This window comes from Papio anubis, chromosome 17 (genome assembly GCF_008728515.1).
Source record: "Papio anubis isolate 15944 chromosome 17, Panubis1.0, whole genome shotgun sequence".
NCBI classification, from domain to species: Eukaryota; Metazoa; Chordata; class Mammalia; order Primates; family Cercopithecidae; genus Papio; species Papio anubis.
The window spans coordinates 55,812,225-55,824,352 of NC_044992.1; the positions used below are offsets into that span (position 1 = coordinate 55,812,225).

The window sequence follows — 12,128 nt, forward strand, 5'->3', positions numbered from 1 at the left end:
TTGGTAAATATTGCTGTAGGAAATCTGATTGGAGGGCTATTAAGAAACCATTAAAGGTCAGGCATGGTGGCTCACACCTGTAATCTTAGCACTTTGGGAGGCTGAGACAAGAGGATCACCGAAGTCTAGGAGTTGGAGACCAGCCTGGGCAACATGGGGAGACCCCGTCTCTACAAAAAATTAAAAAATTATCCAGGCATGGTGGCCCATGCCTGTGTTCCCAGCTACTCGGGAGGCTGATGTGGGAAGGTCGCTTAAGCCCTAGAGTTCGAGGCTGCAGTGAGCTGTGATCACGCCACTGCACTCCAGCCTGAGTGACAGAGCAAGACCTTGTCTCAAAGAAAAAAAATCAGTTAAAATTCAAATTGCCATAGTCTGACCTTTTGGGCTGCATCTGATTATAGTTACAGGGTCTGTCATTTTGCCTGGGCAGAACTCCCTGAGTATTAGTCATATAGTTTGTGAAAGAACTTTGCTGGTCTGTATTTAAGTATCTTAGTCCATGTGCTCTCTTTCATTGCAGACGAACAGGAGGCATTGAACTCAATCATGAATGATCTGGTGGCCCTCCAGATGAACCGACGTCACCGGATGCCTGGATATGAGACCATGAAGAACAAAGACACAGGTCACTCAAATAGGCAGGTGTGTGTGACCCTGGCAGAGCTAAATGAGATTTGTTGGGGAGGGGTTTTCAAATGGGAAATATATGAAAAGCCAAGGAGACTACCAGGGTTGAATACTTTTGACCCCTTCCTTTCACAGTCTGTTAAATGGGAAGTAATACATACCAACTAGGTGTGGTTAAATGGTAAGTGATATTGGGAGGCCAAGGCAGGCAGATCACCTGAGGTCAAGAGTTTGAGACCAGCCTGGCCAACATGGTGAAACCCCGTCTCTACTAAAAATACAAAATTAGCCAGGTGTGGTGGTGCATGCCTGTAGGCCCAGCTAATCAGGAGGCTGAGACAGGAGAATTGCTTGAACCTGGGAGGCAAAGGCTGCAGTGAGCCGAGATGGCACCACTGCACTCCAGCCTGGGCAAGAGAGCAAAACTCTGTCTCAAAAAAAAAAAAAAAAAAAAAGCCATGCAGTTATGGATCTGTGATTTGGAATCTTAAAGCCTTCTGTAAGCATTTCATCTGTTATGGGGACAGTATTCATATACGTTTTTCCCCTTTAGTGATATTTGGCAAATATTTAATTCAGATTCATGATCCCTAAGTCAGAAGGTTTTTAGCTACCTTACAGTATATAATCAGGAAAAACTAATTAATTTGGTATTAGCTTATGTAAAATATAATTAAGAAGGTAAATTTATTAATTAAAATGTCACATAGTATATTCTAAAGGCAATAATGAGTGATTTTGTTATTACTGTTTGCTTTACCTTATTAACCCAGGTAGTTGATAGTGCCTGTTTTATTGAGAGTTGTATGCTTCCTTAGGAAAACATTGCCTATTTTTCTTAACATTTAAACTTGTGTGTCATTGAGAATCTTCTTCTCACCTGTAGTGCCACTTACCTATTTCCTGGGTACTTTGGCCTGCAGAGAGGAGTGAATGATGGGGAGCTTTCCTTCCTAGTCGGTATCTAATGCTACATCAGCTATATTGGGCATATTTGATGAAAATTTGTCTATGGCATTCTCCCTTGTGGTTCTGTTTATCAGCTAACCTCTTTTCTTCTCATTTGCATCTTGTTTACCAATTCTTCAGAATTGGTTCCTAGAGATAGTATAAGGCCCTAGAACTTTTCCTGTCTGTGGTCTGCTAGATAGAGCCTTCCAGAGTATTTCCTGCCTTTAGGAATCCTAGGGACCCCAAGGGAAGAGGAGTCCTTTTGTTTCATGTTAAAACAGAAGGATTAGTTTAAAAAGCTGCTTTTGTTGTTGTTACCTTACAGTACTGGAGGTATATAAACAGATAAGGGCCCATTCTTACACTGTTTTCAGATGTTATTCTGTCTGACTGTTTGAGTTCTCCCTTGCTATAACTCATTTGTATTCAAAGCCACTTTTGGAAGGAGCATTTTACCAGAAGTGAGTCCCCTCCCCCATGCTTGAGCCTAATGACCTCACTTTCCTTCCTGTCTTCCTATGTAGAGTGTGCTTGGTAACATTGCTCCAGTTAGCTGATCTTTCTCCACACTGGACTATTGGCATGAGTATCAGTTAGTGGGTAAAAAGGGGAAGCTTTCTTGAATTGGAGGGCCCAAAAGGTCCAGGCTGGGAAAAGGAGGGGTGGAATGGTTACTGATAGTTCCTTGAAGGAGGGGATTCCTTTTTAGGACTCCTTCTGCTTAGAGCCTAAAAGCTGTGATGAGGGAAGTCTTGATCTTTTGCTGTGCCTGCTGCTGCACTGTTAGAGTGAAGTCAGTGGTTATGAAGGCAGAAGACTGTAAAAAGGATTGACTATTTGTTAGGAAGTAATCTTTTTTTTTTTTTGAGACGGAGTCTGGCTCTGTCGCCCAGGCTGGAGTGCAGTGGCCGGATCTTAGCTTGCTGCAAGCTCCACCTCCTGGGTTCACGCCATTCTCCTGCCTCAGCCTCCCGAGTAGCTGGGACTACAGGCACCCACCACCTCGCCTGGCTAGTTTTTTGTATTTTTTAGTAGAGACGGGGTTTCACCATGTTAGCCAGGATGGTCTCGATCTCCTGACCTAGTGATCCGCCCATCTCAGCCTCCCAGAGTGCTGGGATTACAGGCGTGAGCCACCATGCCCGGCCAGGAAGTAATCTTAACAAGAGGTACTAGATCTTTGGATCCATGATTTACTTCAATGTTGTCAAACTTATGTTGCACGAAGGAAACAAATTATTAACCTCAGTGTTTTTGTTTTTAAAGAAAAAACACAACAGCAGCAGCTCAGCCCTTCTGAACAGCCCCACAGTAACAACAAGCTCATGTGCAGGGGCCAGTGAGAAAAAGAAATTTTTGGTAAGGATCCAGATTACCTGTTAAAGCCAAAATGTACTTTTAAGTCTGCTATTCATGCTGCAACAGCGGAATTCACTTCCCGAACAAGTTGTTTGTAAAAAGTATTGGTTACCCGTGACCTGTGTTCAGTGCTTCTAGTCACCATTTCTCACAACAGTATTATTGATAAGCAGCCTCTATCAGTGCTGTCCAATAAACTTTCTGTGATGACAGACATGTTTTATATCTGTGCTGTCCAATGTGGTATTGTAGCCACTAGCCACATGTGTCTGTTGAGCAACTAAGGAACTAAATTTTAAATTTTATGTAATTTTAATTAATTTAGACAGCCACTTGTGGCTGGTGGCTATTGTATTGGACAGCACAACTTTAGGTACTATGTAAGGGACTGTTGATTTATTGGGCAAGAAATTATGTATATGCTTGGAGATGTGTAGAGATTCATTAGTATGTTCATTCCTTACACACGTCATGAGTTTCTATACATTGCGATAAGCTAATAATGGGAATGCTATCTAAGATTCTGTTTTAGGAAGAATGTGAAGATGTGGAACTAGTATGGCTGTTTAGAAATTGAAGCTCAAAGTTTTATGTTAATATGGGCAAAAGGGGAAATAAAATGCTAAGATAGCTTTTCCTCTTAATGAAGTCAAGGTTATAGAATGGCCTGTCCTGGGAAGCGTAGCAGATGTTTCACTTCTGACCAAGAGGGATATTATTCAGCAAAATTCTGAAAGCAGAAAAAGCCAAAATCTCAGCAAATGCATCTCTAGGAAAGACGGGGTAAGAGGCAGTGCGGGGAAGATGTGGGGGAGAGGTATTTATAGCCTAATATAATGAAAGGAGCCTGGTGATATTAATTATTATTTAACATAGGACTTTATAATTCACAGAGTTACACATTTATTATTATTATCATAGTTTTTGTTAGCCTTGGCCTGAGACAGAATGAAACAGTTTTCTTCATTACCAGTTCTTCTACCAGAAAGTCCATGCTTAGGAAGAGAGAGGAATGAAAGATCAAAACCTAATTTAAATGGTAAAGAGTTGCCAAATTTGGTTAAGAAATGTCTAATTGGATTACAGATTCAAATTGCAGAATCCTAGTTGAAAGAAACTAAGCATTTTGGCTAGCTGAAAAGGTTGTTTATTCAAGGGTGGAATGGTGCTGGCAGAGGCTAACAGCCTTTCACTATGAGAATGGCAGTGCTGGCTACAAGACAGAGTTGAGACTGGCACAGCTTCATGGGGCTCAAGCTTGGCCCAGCAAGGAAAGCCAGAGGAGTTGTGGGTTCATTAACAGGATTATTTGGGGGCTGAGGCCTGGAAGAACTGAAAAATCTAATTTAATATCTCTGCTTGGCAAGACTTGAGACATCCCCTTCCCTAAGTAAACAAGCTTGGTAAGTAATTGAAAAAGAGAATGGATTTGAGAACAAATAGGCAGCTATGGAAGTACGTGGGCAATGAGCTATTAACTATTTTCTAGGAGGTAGATTCTGTATTCTCTGTATTCTAGGAGTACAGAGAATACTGTACACTAGGAGCATTCTCTGTATTCTCCCTTTTGTATATTGGGTCTCTGGAAGCCTACAGCATGGTTAGAGCTGACTGAATATTCTTAGATGTGTGGCACATCCTACGTGTGGCTGGGTCCTATGGATAGTTTTGCAGGCCATGATGTGCAGTGTCCCTTTAGCAGTCATTGACACACAGTGCGTTATCAATAGGTGTTAGTTCTCTATGGGTCTGACAACTTAGTATAGTGAAAAGAGTGCTGGCCTATGACTGAACATGCTGGAGAAGAGCTTGTCTGGCCACAGGGACACAGCCGTGCAGATCCAGCATGTGTCTCCCATGCGCCAAGTGGAGCCCCCAGCCAAGAAGGCAGCCACACTAGCAGAGGGTGACGAGGACAATGACATTGACCTGTTTGGCAGCGACAATGAGGAGGAAGACAAGGAGGCATTCCGGCTGTGGGAGAAGTGGCTGCGGTGGTATGTGGAGAAGAAGGCCAAGAAGCCTGCGTTGGTGGCCAAGTCTTCCATCCTGCTGGACGTCAAGCCTTGGGACAATGAGACCAACATAGCCCAATTGGAGGCCTGTATGCGCTTCATCCAGCTGGACGGGCTGGTCTGGGGGGGCCTCCAAGCTGGTGCCCATGGGCTTTGGTATCCGGAAGCTGCAGATTCAGTGTGTGGTGGAGGATGACAAGGTAGGGACAAACTTTCTGGAAGAGGAGATTACCAAGTTTGAGAGCATGTGTAGAGTGTCAACATTGCAGCTTTCAACAAGATCTGAAGCCTTAGTGTGTGTGTGTGTGTGTATGTGTGTGTGTGTGTGTATGCGCGCACACGTGCAAGTGCGTGAGATCCTGCCACGATTAAAAACTGAGACCAACCAAAAAAAAAAAAAAAAAGAATGCTGGCCTAGGAGTCATAGAGTTGTTACTCATGTATGAACGCAGGGTTTTATAATTTATAGAGTGCTTTCAACAACAGTTAACAACAACACTATAAGCATGTGTATAAGGTTTACACAGCTTTTACACAAAGGTATTGAGTAGAGGCAGAAAGTAAATCCCAAGTCTTCTGATTCCTAGTCACAGTAATTTTATTGTGTATAAGTCATATAACCTTTCTGAAGTGAGTTTTTCCATCTGAAATATAGACTTAATACTTACTGTGTCTACCTCTTAAGATTGTTGTAAGATCATAGACAGAATGTGAAATATTTTGTACATTGTAAAACAAATGTACAAATGTAAAGTTGTAGTGGTTATGTCACTTCTTATGTTTTGGCACTACAGGTATGAGCTTTGGGGAAAGCTTCTAACTAGAACTGTCCATAGTGTTGTGGAACTGAAAGGATTAAGGTTTTTCTATCTTTATGGGATTATCATTACTGTTTATCTGATGATCTTTGCAAATTTCTGAAGCTAGCCTAATTTCGGAAAATCCCAGTGGAGGAAGAAATGGAATCCTTATTTCCATGGATTCCTGTTTCCCTTGAATCTTATCAAAAGGGTAAGTAGATACTTGAATAGAGGCTGGGTTCTGGATCTAACCCTCCAGATGTTCATGAGTGGGTGCTTTAGATCAGAAAAGCTGCTTTCTTCATGATAGGTACAAGCAGGGCAGGGCCTTGGCTATCATTTCTAGAGGAAGAGAATTCTAGGAGCTGTTCCCCCAGCAGGGTCAATGATTGAGCAGACTGTCTTTTGCTTTCAGTGTGAAAGACCTGGCTCTTTAACACCTCCTTTCTCTTTCAAGGGTTGTTGATAAGATGGGCTGGCTAGTTTGAAAATAAGATATAAAGCAACACACAAGCTTGGCATTATAGTTGCTTTATAATCATCTCTTCCACTGATCTCCTACAACTTTCCTGAGTCATGCTTAAAAATAAAATTTTAATTTTTGTTCTGTTTTTTTTTCCTTTCATTCACTTACTCTCTTTGGCAAAATAAGGACTGCAATTCCAGAAATGTGGGGAGGCATTAAAGGTATGTAGCAAATGCAGGGAGAGAAATCAGTACAGAATCAGAGCGAGGATAAGAATGATGGCTAACTGAGGCCTTTTTCAGGTCAAATTATTTCATAAATGTTTGGTTAAAATTCCTGATTTTTCTGGATTCTTGAAAGCTTTTTGGGCTACATGTTCACCTGTTGAGTCCAGACTGTGAAAAGGTCATTTCTGCTTTAGTATTCTTGTCAGTTATTCCTGTTGTTCCTGCTGAGTTCCTGAATCTGTAGCTCAACCTGGCGGCCTGCACTGTCTCTCTCCTGAGCGTGGCTCTCACTACTGCTCTCACCGGATTGCCTGTGGTGGGCAGGGGACATGAAGCTGCTTAGACCTGAATTTCTGTACTAGAACTTTTTTTTTCAGTAGCTGACACCCTCCATTCAGTTTAACATGTACTTATGGTCAGGCTTCTCAGACACACAAAAGAAATGTATGTTGGCTGGGAGTGGTGGCTCACGCCTGTAACCCCAGCACTTTGGGAGGCCGAGGCGGGCAGATCACCTGGCCTGGCCAACATGGTGAAAACCCTGTCTCTACAAAAAGACAAAAATTAGCTGAGCATGATGGCAGGTGCCTGTAATCCCAGCTACTTGGGAGGCTCAGCTGGGAGAATCGCTTGTACTTGGGAGGCAGAGGTTGTAGTGAGCCGAGATCGCGCCACTGCTCTCCAGCCTGGGCGACAGAGCAAGACCCCATTTCAAAAAAAAAAAAAGAAAGAAAAAAGGTATGTCATATTCGTTGTACCCCAGGAATCATGCAGTCTTACTGGGAAGTGAGGACTACATGAAAGAAAGAAATAAAGTAGGATGTAACTGTGCCTCACTGTGTGGTACAGAGAGTAAGTGCTATAGAAGGCCAGGAAAGTGAAAGATGAGCTTGGGCCAAAAGAGCTATGGAGTCATTTCAGGTGGAAAGGCACTTCAACTAGGCTGTGAAGGAAGTATAAACAGTTAGGTGGAACGGAGGAAGGGTGGCACTCCAAGTCAGGAAACAGAATGATTAAAGACCTTGGGGAAGAAGCAAACATGGCATGTATCAGGAAACAAGGTGAGCATTGATCTGGCTTGAAAGGGGGATTCCTGTGGGGAACAAACAGTGTGAGATGTTCAGGTAAGCTGAGTGAACCTAAATCCCAGAGGGCTTTGAGTGATATCAGAGAATTTAGACTTTATTCCATAGATAGTGGGTATCACTGATACCTTATGAACAAAGAGGGAACATGGTGAAAAAGGTGATTGAGATGGTTGGAACTGTAGAGGAACGCAGAGTGGGTTGGAAATGGGGAGCTGAAATGTATAAAGGTGGCTTTAGGACTCGAATCAAGGGGAAAGGGTCTCACTGAAGGTGATATCAGTGAGAATGGGAAGCAGAGTTTTATACTGGAGGCCTTTGAGAGGAGAATTGGAATTTGCTCCCTGGCTGTGATGGGGAAAAGGAAGGAAAGAATCAAGTATTACTCAGAGGTGTGAACCTGTATAACCAGGAGCACAGCAGTACCAATGTTAGAAATAGTGACACTGAGCCAGGCATGGTGACATGCACCTGTAGTCCCAGCTACTTGGGAGGCTGAGGCAGGAGGATCACTTGAGCCCAGGAGCTCAAATCTGTAGCACACAATGATTGTGCCTGTGAATAGCTACTGCCCTCTAGCCTGGACAACATAATGAGACTCCATCTCTGAAAAGAAAGTAATAGTTGAGAAGGGAGACTAGTTCAGGAGAGTAGTTGATGTAGATACATATGGCTAGATTAAGTTTGAGATTACAGTGGGAAAAAACCTCAAGAGTGTGTGAGGTATGTGTATATGTGTATGTTGATTTTTGCAGGTCCATAATCTGTTATCTGCAGTTCTGAGATCCAAACATTACTACAAACTAAACGGGCATTTTTAGTTTCTGGTTTCTATTTATTATTTTTTAATTTGTAGCAGACTCATTTGGCAACCAGACCTGTCCTGAGTAGACACAGGGCAATTTATAGTCTTTCTTTATTCTACTTATTGTGAGTATTCATACTTTTCATTGCAAAAATTAGGATAGCTTGGATAAAAAGCATGTACTCTGTTAACAAATAGTCTCCAAATCTCAGTGACTTAACACAGTATGCCCAATACAAGGAAGGGGAGAACAGTGTTGCCCAGAGTCACTTAGCAACCTGGATTGAGGGAGACTCCTCTGTCCTAGGACATGTGCCTGCCAGGGAAGAGAGTATAGAACTTGATTCTGTCCCTGGCTCTTGGTCAGAACTAGGGACAAAACCCCCAAACTAACTTTTAAGAGGTGCAGGAAATACTTGAGCATTCTGCCTTTACCATAGGAGTACTGTCTCAGCCACCCTCCACTCCACTCCCTGGGGAGACATCACGTGATTTATAGAACATGTACCATACTACCCCTCTAAATCCAAAATATGCATTCTGAAACACTTTTGGCCCCAAGAATTTTGGCTAAAGGATAATGGACCTGTATTATCATTTACCAACCACTTGTATATGAGGTACTGTTCTAATCACTTTACCCAATTATATGATTTAATTATTTTGATAATTCTATGAGTTGGATACTATCGTTCTCACTTTACAGATGAGGAAACTAAGTCATAGGTTAAGTATGAGGCTGCAGTGCCATTACTTTTTTTTTTTTTTTTTCCCTGATACGGAGTCTTGCTCTGTCACCCAGGCTGGAGTGCAGTGGCGTGATCTCAGCTCACTGCAACCTCCACTTCCTGGGCTCAAGCAATTCTCCTGCCTCAGCCTCCCGAGTAGCTGGGATTATAGGTGCCCATCACCACACCCGGCTAATTTTTGTATTTTTAGTAGAGACGGAGTTTCACCATGTTGGCCAGGCTGGTCTCGAACTCCTAACCTCGTGATCTGCCCTCAGCCTCACAAAGTGCTGGGATTACAAGGCAACCTCGCCCGGCCTAGTGCAATTAGGTTTAATGGCAAAAACTGCAATTACTTTTGCACCAACCTAAGTTTGAGGTTACACAGCTAGGAAGTTGTAGAGCCAAGATTTGAAGCAGGCAGTTGGACTCCAGTGCTACATTCTTAACAACTACATATTGGCCTCAGATACGTGGCAAGCAGATGAGCCTTGCTTCAGAGATTGGGGCTAGATACAGAGATTGAGGAATCTTCTATTTAGAGGCCCACTGAGAAGTTGTGTGCAGAGCAGGAGAAAGCCAAAAGTCAGAAGTCGCAAGGTTGAGGAATGGTCACATGTTTGGGGAGGGGTGGGAGAGGGCATGAACAAGAGGAACCAGCAAAGAAGCAGAAGTGGTCAGAGTGGTAGCAGGTTCCCTGTGCTGGGATAGAGTCACAGAAGTTGGAAATAGAGTTGGCCACCAGTGTGAAATGCCTCAGAGAGGACAAGGAGAATGGCTGGCTGGAAGGCATTGAATCAAATTATCTTTATCTGAACTTCCCTTATCTATGACTTATTATGGTCAACCTGACAGGTGAAATTCAGATTTAGGAACTCAGATTTGGGCCTATCATGTGGTTCATGGAAGCTTGTAAGGCTGTCGTGGCATCAAAGAAGCATCTTTGTTTACACTGCTTTTTGGTCACAGGCTCGGTTAGTCTTAAGTAGCAGTGATTTGTGGTTTGGAACAAAAGTTTAATTCCCTTTCTGAATAAATTCTTGTAGAGCAGTGCTTAGGTTATGGCTCATTATGAAATAAATTTAGTTCCTTCAGTTCCATAAAGGGACTGAGGAGATTCCTTTGTTAGTATATCTAAATACAATGTTCCTAGGGCTGGGCGCAGTGGCTCACGCTTGTAATCCGAGCACTTTGGGAGGCCAAGGCGGGCGGATCACTTGAGGTTAAGAGTTCGAGACCAACCTGGCCAACATGGTGAAACCTTGTCTCTACTAAAAATACAAACATTAACCAGGCGTGGTGGTGCATGCCTGTAATCCCAGCTACGTGGGAGGCTGAGGCAGGAGAATCACTTGAACCCAGGAGACAGAGGCTGCAGTGAGCCAAGATCACGCCAACTGCACTGCAGCCTGGGCAACAGAGCGAGACTCTGTCTCCAAAAATAAAAAAATAAAATTAAAAAAATAAATAAAATGTTGTCCCAGTTTAAGAATGAAAGCTGTTGTTTATTTTTTAACCTAATTTTTTTTTTTTTTTTTTTAGTTTATTTTTGAGACAGAATCCTTGCTCTTTCACCCAGGCTGGAGTCCAGTGGCTGATCATGGCTCACTGCAACCTCAAGCCCCCCTGGGCTCAAGCAATCCTCTTGCCTCAGCGTCCCAAGTAGCTGAGACTACAGGCATGTGCCACCAGAACCAGCTAATTTTTGTATTTTTTGTAGAGATGGCGTTTTGCTATGTTGCCCAGACTGATCTCAAACATCTGGGCTCAAACAAACCCGGGCTCCTCAAACCTCGGCTTCCCAAAGTGTTGGGATTAGAAGCATGAGCCACTACACCTGGCCCAAAACTTTTAAAAATGAAAAAAAAAAAAAAATTAGACAAAGAAAAAAAACCTGAGGAAATATGTGAATAAACTATGGACTTTAGTTGGTATATCAGTATCGATTAATTTTAACAAAAAGAAATACACCATACTAATGTAAGATATTAATAATAGGGGAAACTGGCTGGGTGTGGTTGCTCATGCCTGTAATCCCAGCACTTTGGGAGGTTGAGGTGGACAGATTGCTTGAGCCCAGGAGTTTGAGACTGGCCTGGGCAACATGGCAAGACCCCATCTCTACAAAAAGTTACAAATTAGCCCAGTGCGGTGACATGTGCCTGTTTGTAGTCCCAGCTACATGGGAGGCTGAGGTGGGAGAATCAGTCACCTGTGCCTGGGAAGTCGAGGCTGCAGTGAGCCGTGATCGTAACACTGCACTCCAGCTTGGGTGGCAGGAGTAAGACCCTGTCTCAGTAATAACAATAATAATAACAGGGGAAACTGTGTACAAAGGGGAGAAGGATATATCAGAACTCTGCTGTATATGCTCAGTTTTTCTGTAAATCTAAAACTGTTCTAAAAATAAAATTTATTAATTAAAACAATAGAGCTACAGCGAGGTATGCTGGGTGATAGGCAGGAACAGGTAAAAGGATGTGTAACCCACCTGCAGGGGCAGACAGGACTACAAACTTCATAGAGCACTCAGGATACTCCAGATCCAGTTGAGGAAGTAGTGTGGGAACCTGGAGACCACACATCACAGCATGGCAACTCTGCTTTGGAGGACTCTTGTCATGGTAACTTTAGAATTTCAGGGGAACGGGAAAAAGAAGATAGTGAAAAACTGCTCTCAGTGCCTGTGTGACTTAAGTTGTAGCATAGCATGGTAGTTAAGAGTCAGAGTTCCAGGGTTCAAATCCTACCTCTTCCTTTACAAGCAATATGACCTGACCTTGGGGGAACTTACTTAGTCTTGTTGTAACTCAGTTATTTTCTGTAAAATAGAGATAATAATGGTACTTGTTTTGAGGATCAGTTTAACTAATATATGTAAACATGCTTAGAACAATGCTTGGTTTGTGGTAAATGATCAATAAACATTAGTTATTATCATTGTTATTAATAGATAAAGTGGTCCATGTGTTATCTTAAAGGATAAGAAGGCTATATCAGGGTTGTATTTTTTTTGAGACAGGGTCTCACTCTGTCACCCAGACTGGAGTGCAATGGCACTG

General features: G+C 42.8%; 1 protein-coding gene across 10 annotated transcripts in view; it reads left to right on the forward strand.

Moving 5' to 3' along the window:
- Positions 1–12,128, forward strand: part of MAP3K3 (mitogen-activated protein kinase kinase kinase 3) — a 76,289-nt gene that overhangs the window by 10,385 nt on the left and 53,776 nt on the right. For 4 of the 10 annotated variants that reach the window (XM_017950853.3, XM_017950855.3, XM_017950854.3 and 1 more), the window contains exons 2-3: positions 524–645; positions 2,848–2,940. In XM_017950853.3, coding sequence (XP_017806342.1) covers positions 524–645; positions 2,848–2,940 — 215 coding nt within the window. The other 6 variants (XM_017950857.3, XM_017950858.3, XM_017950859.3 and 3 more) reach the window with 4 other exon arrangements.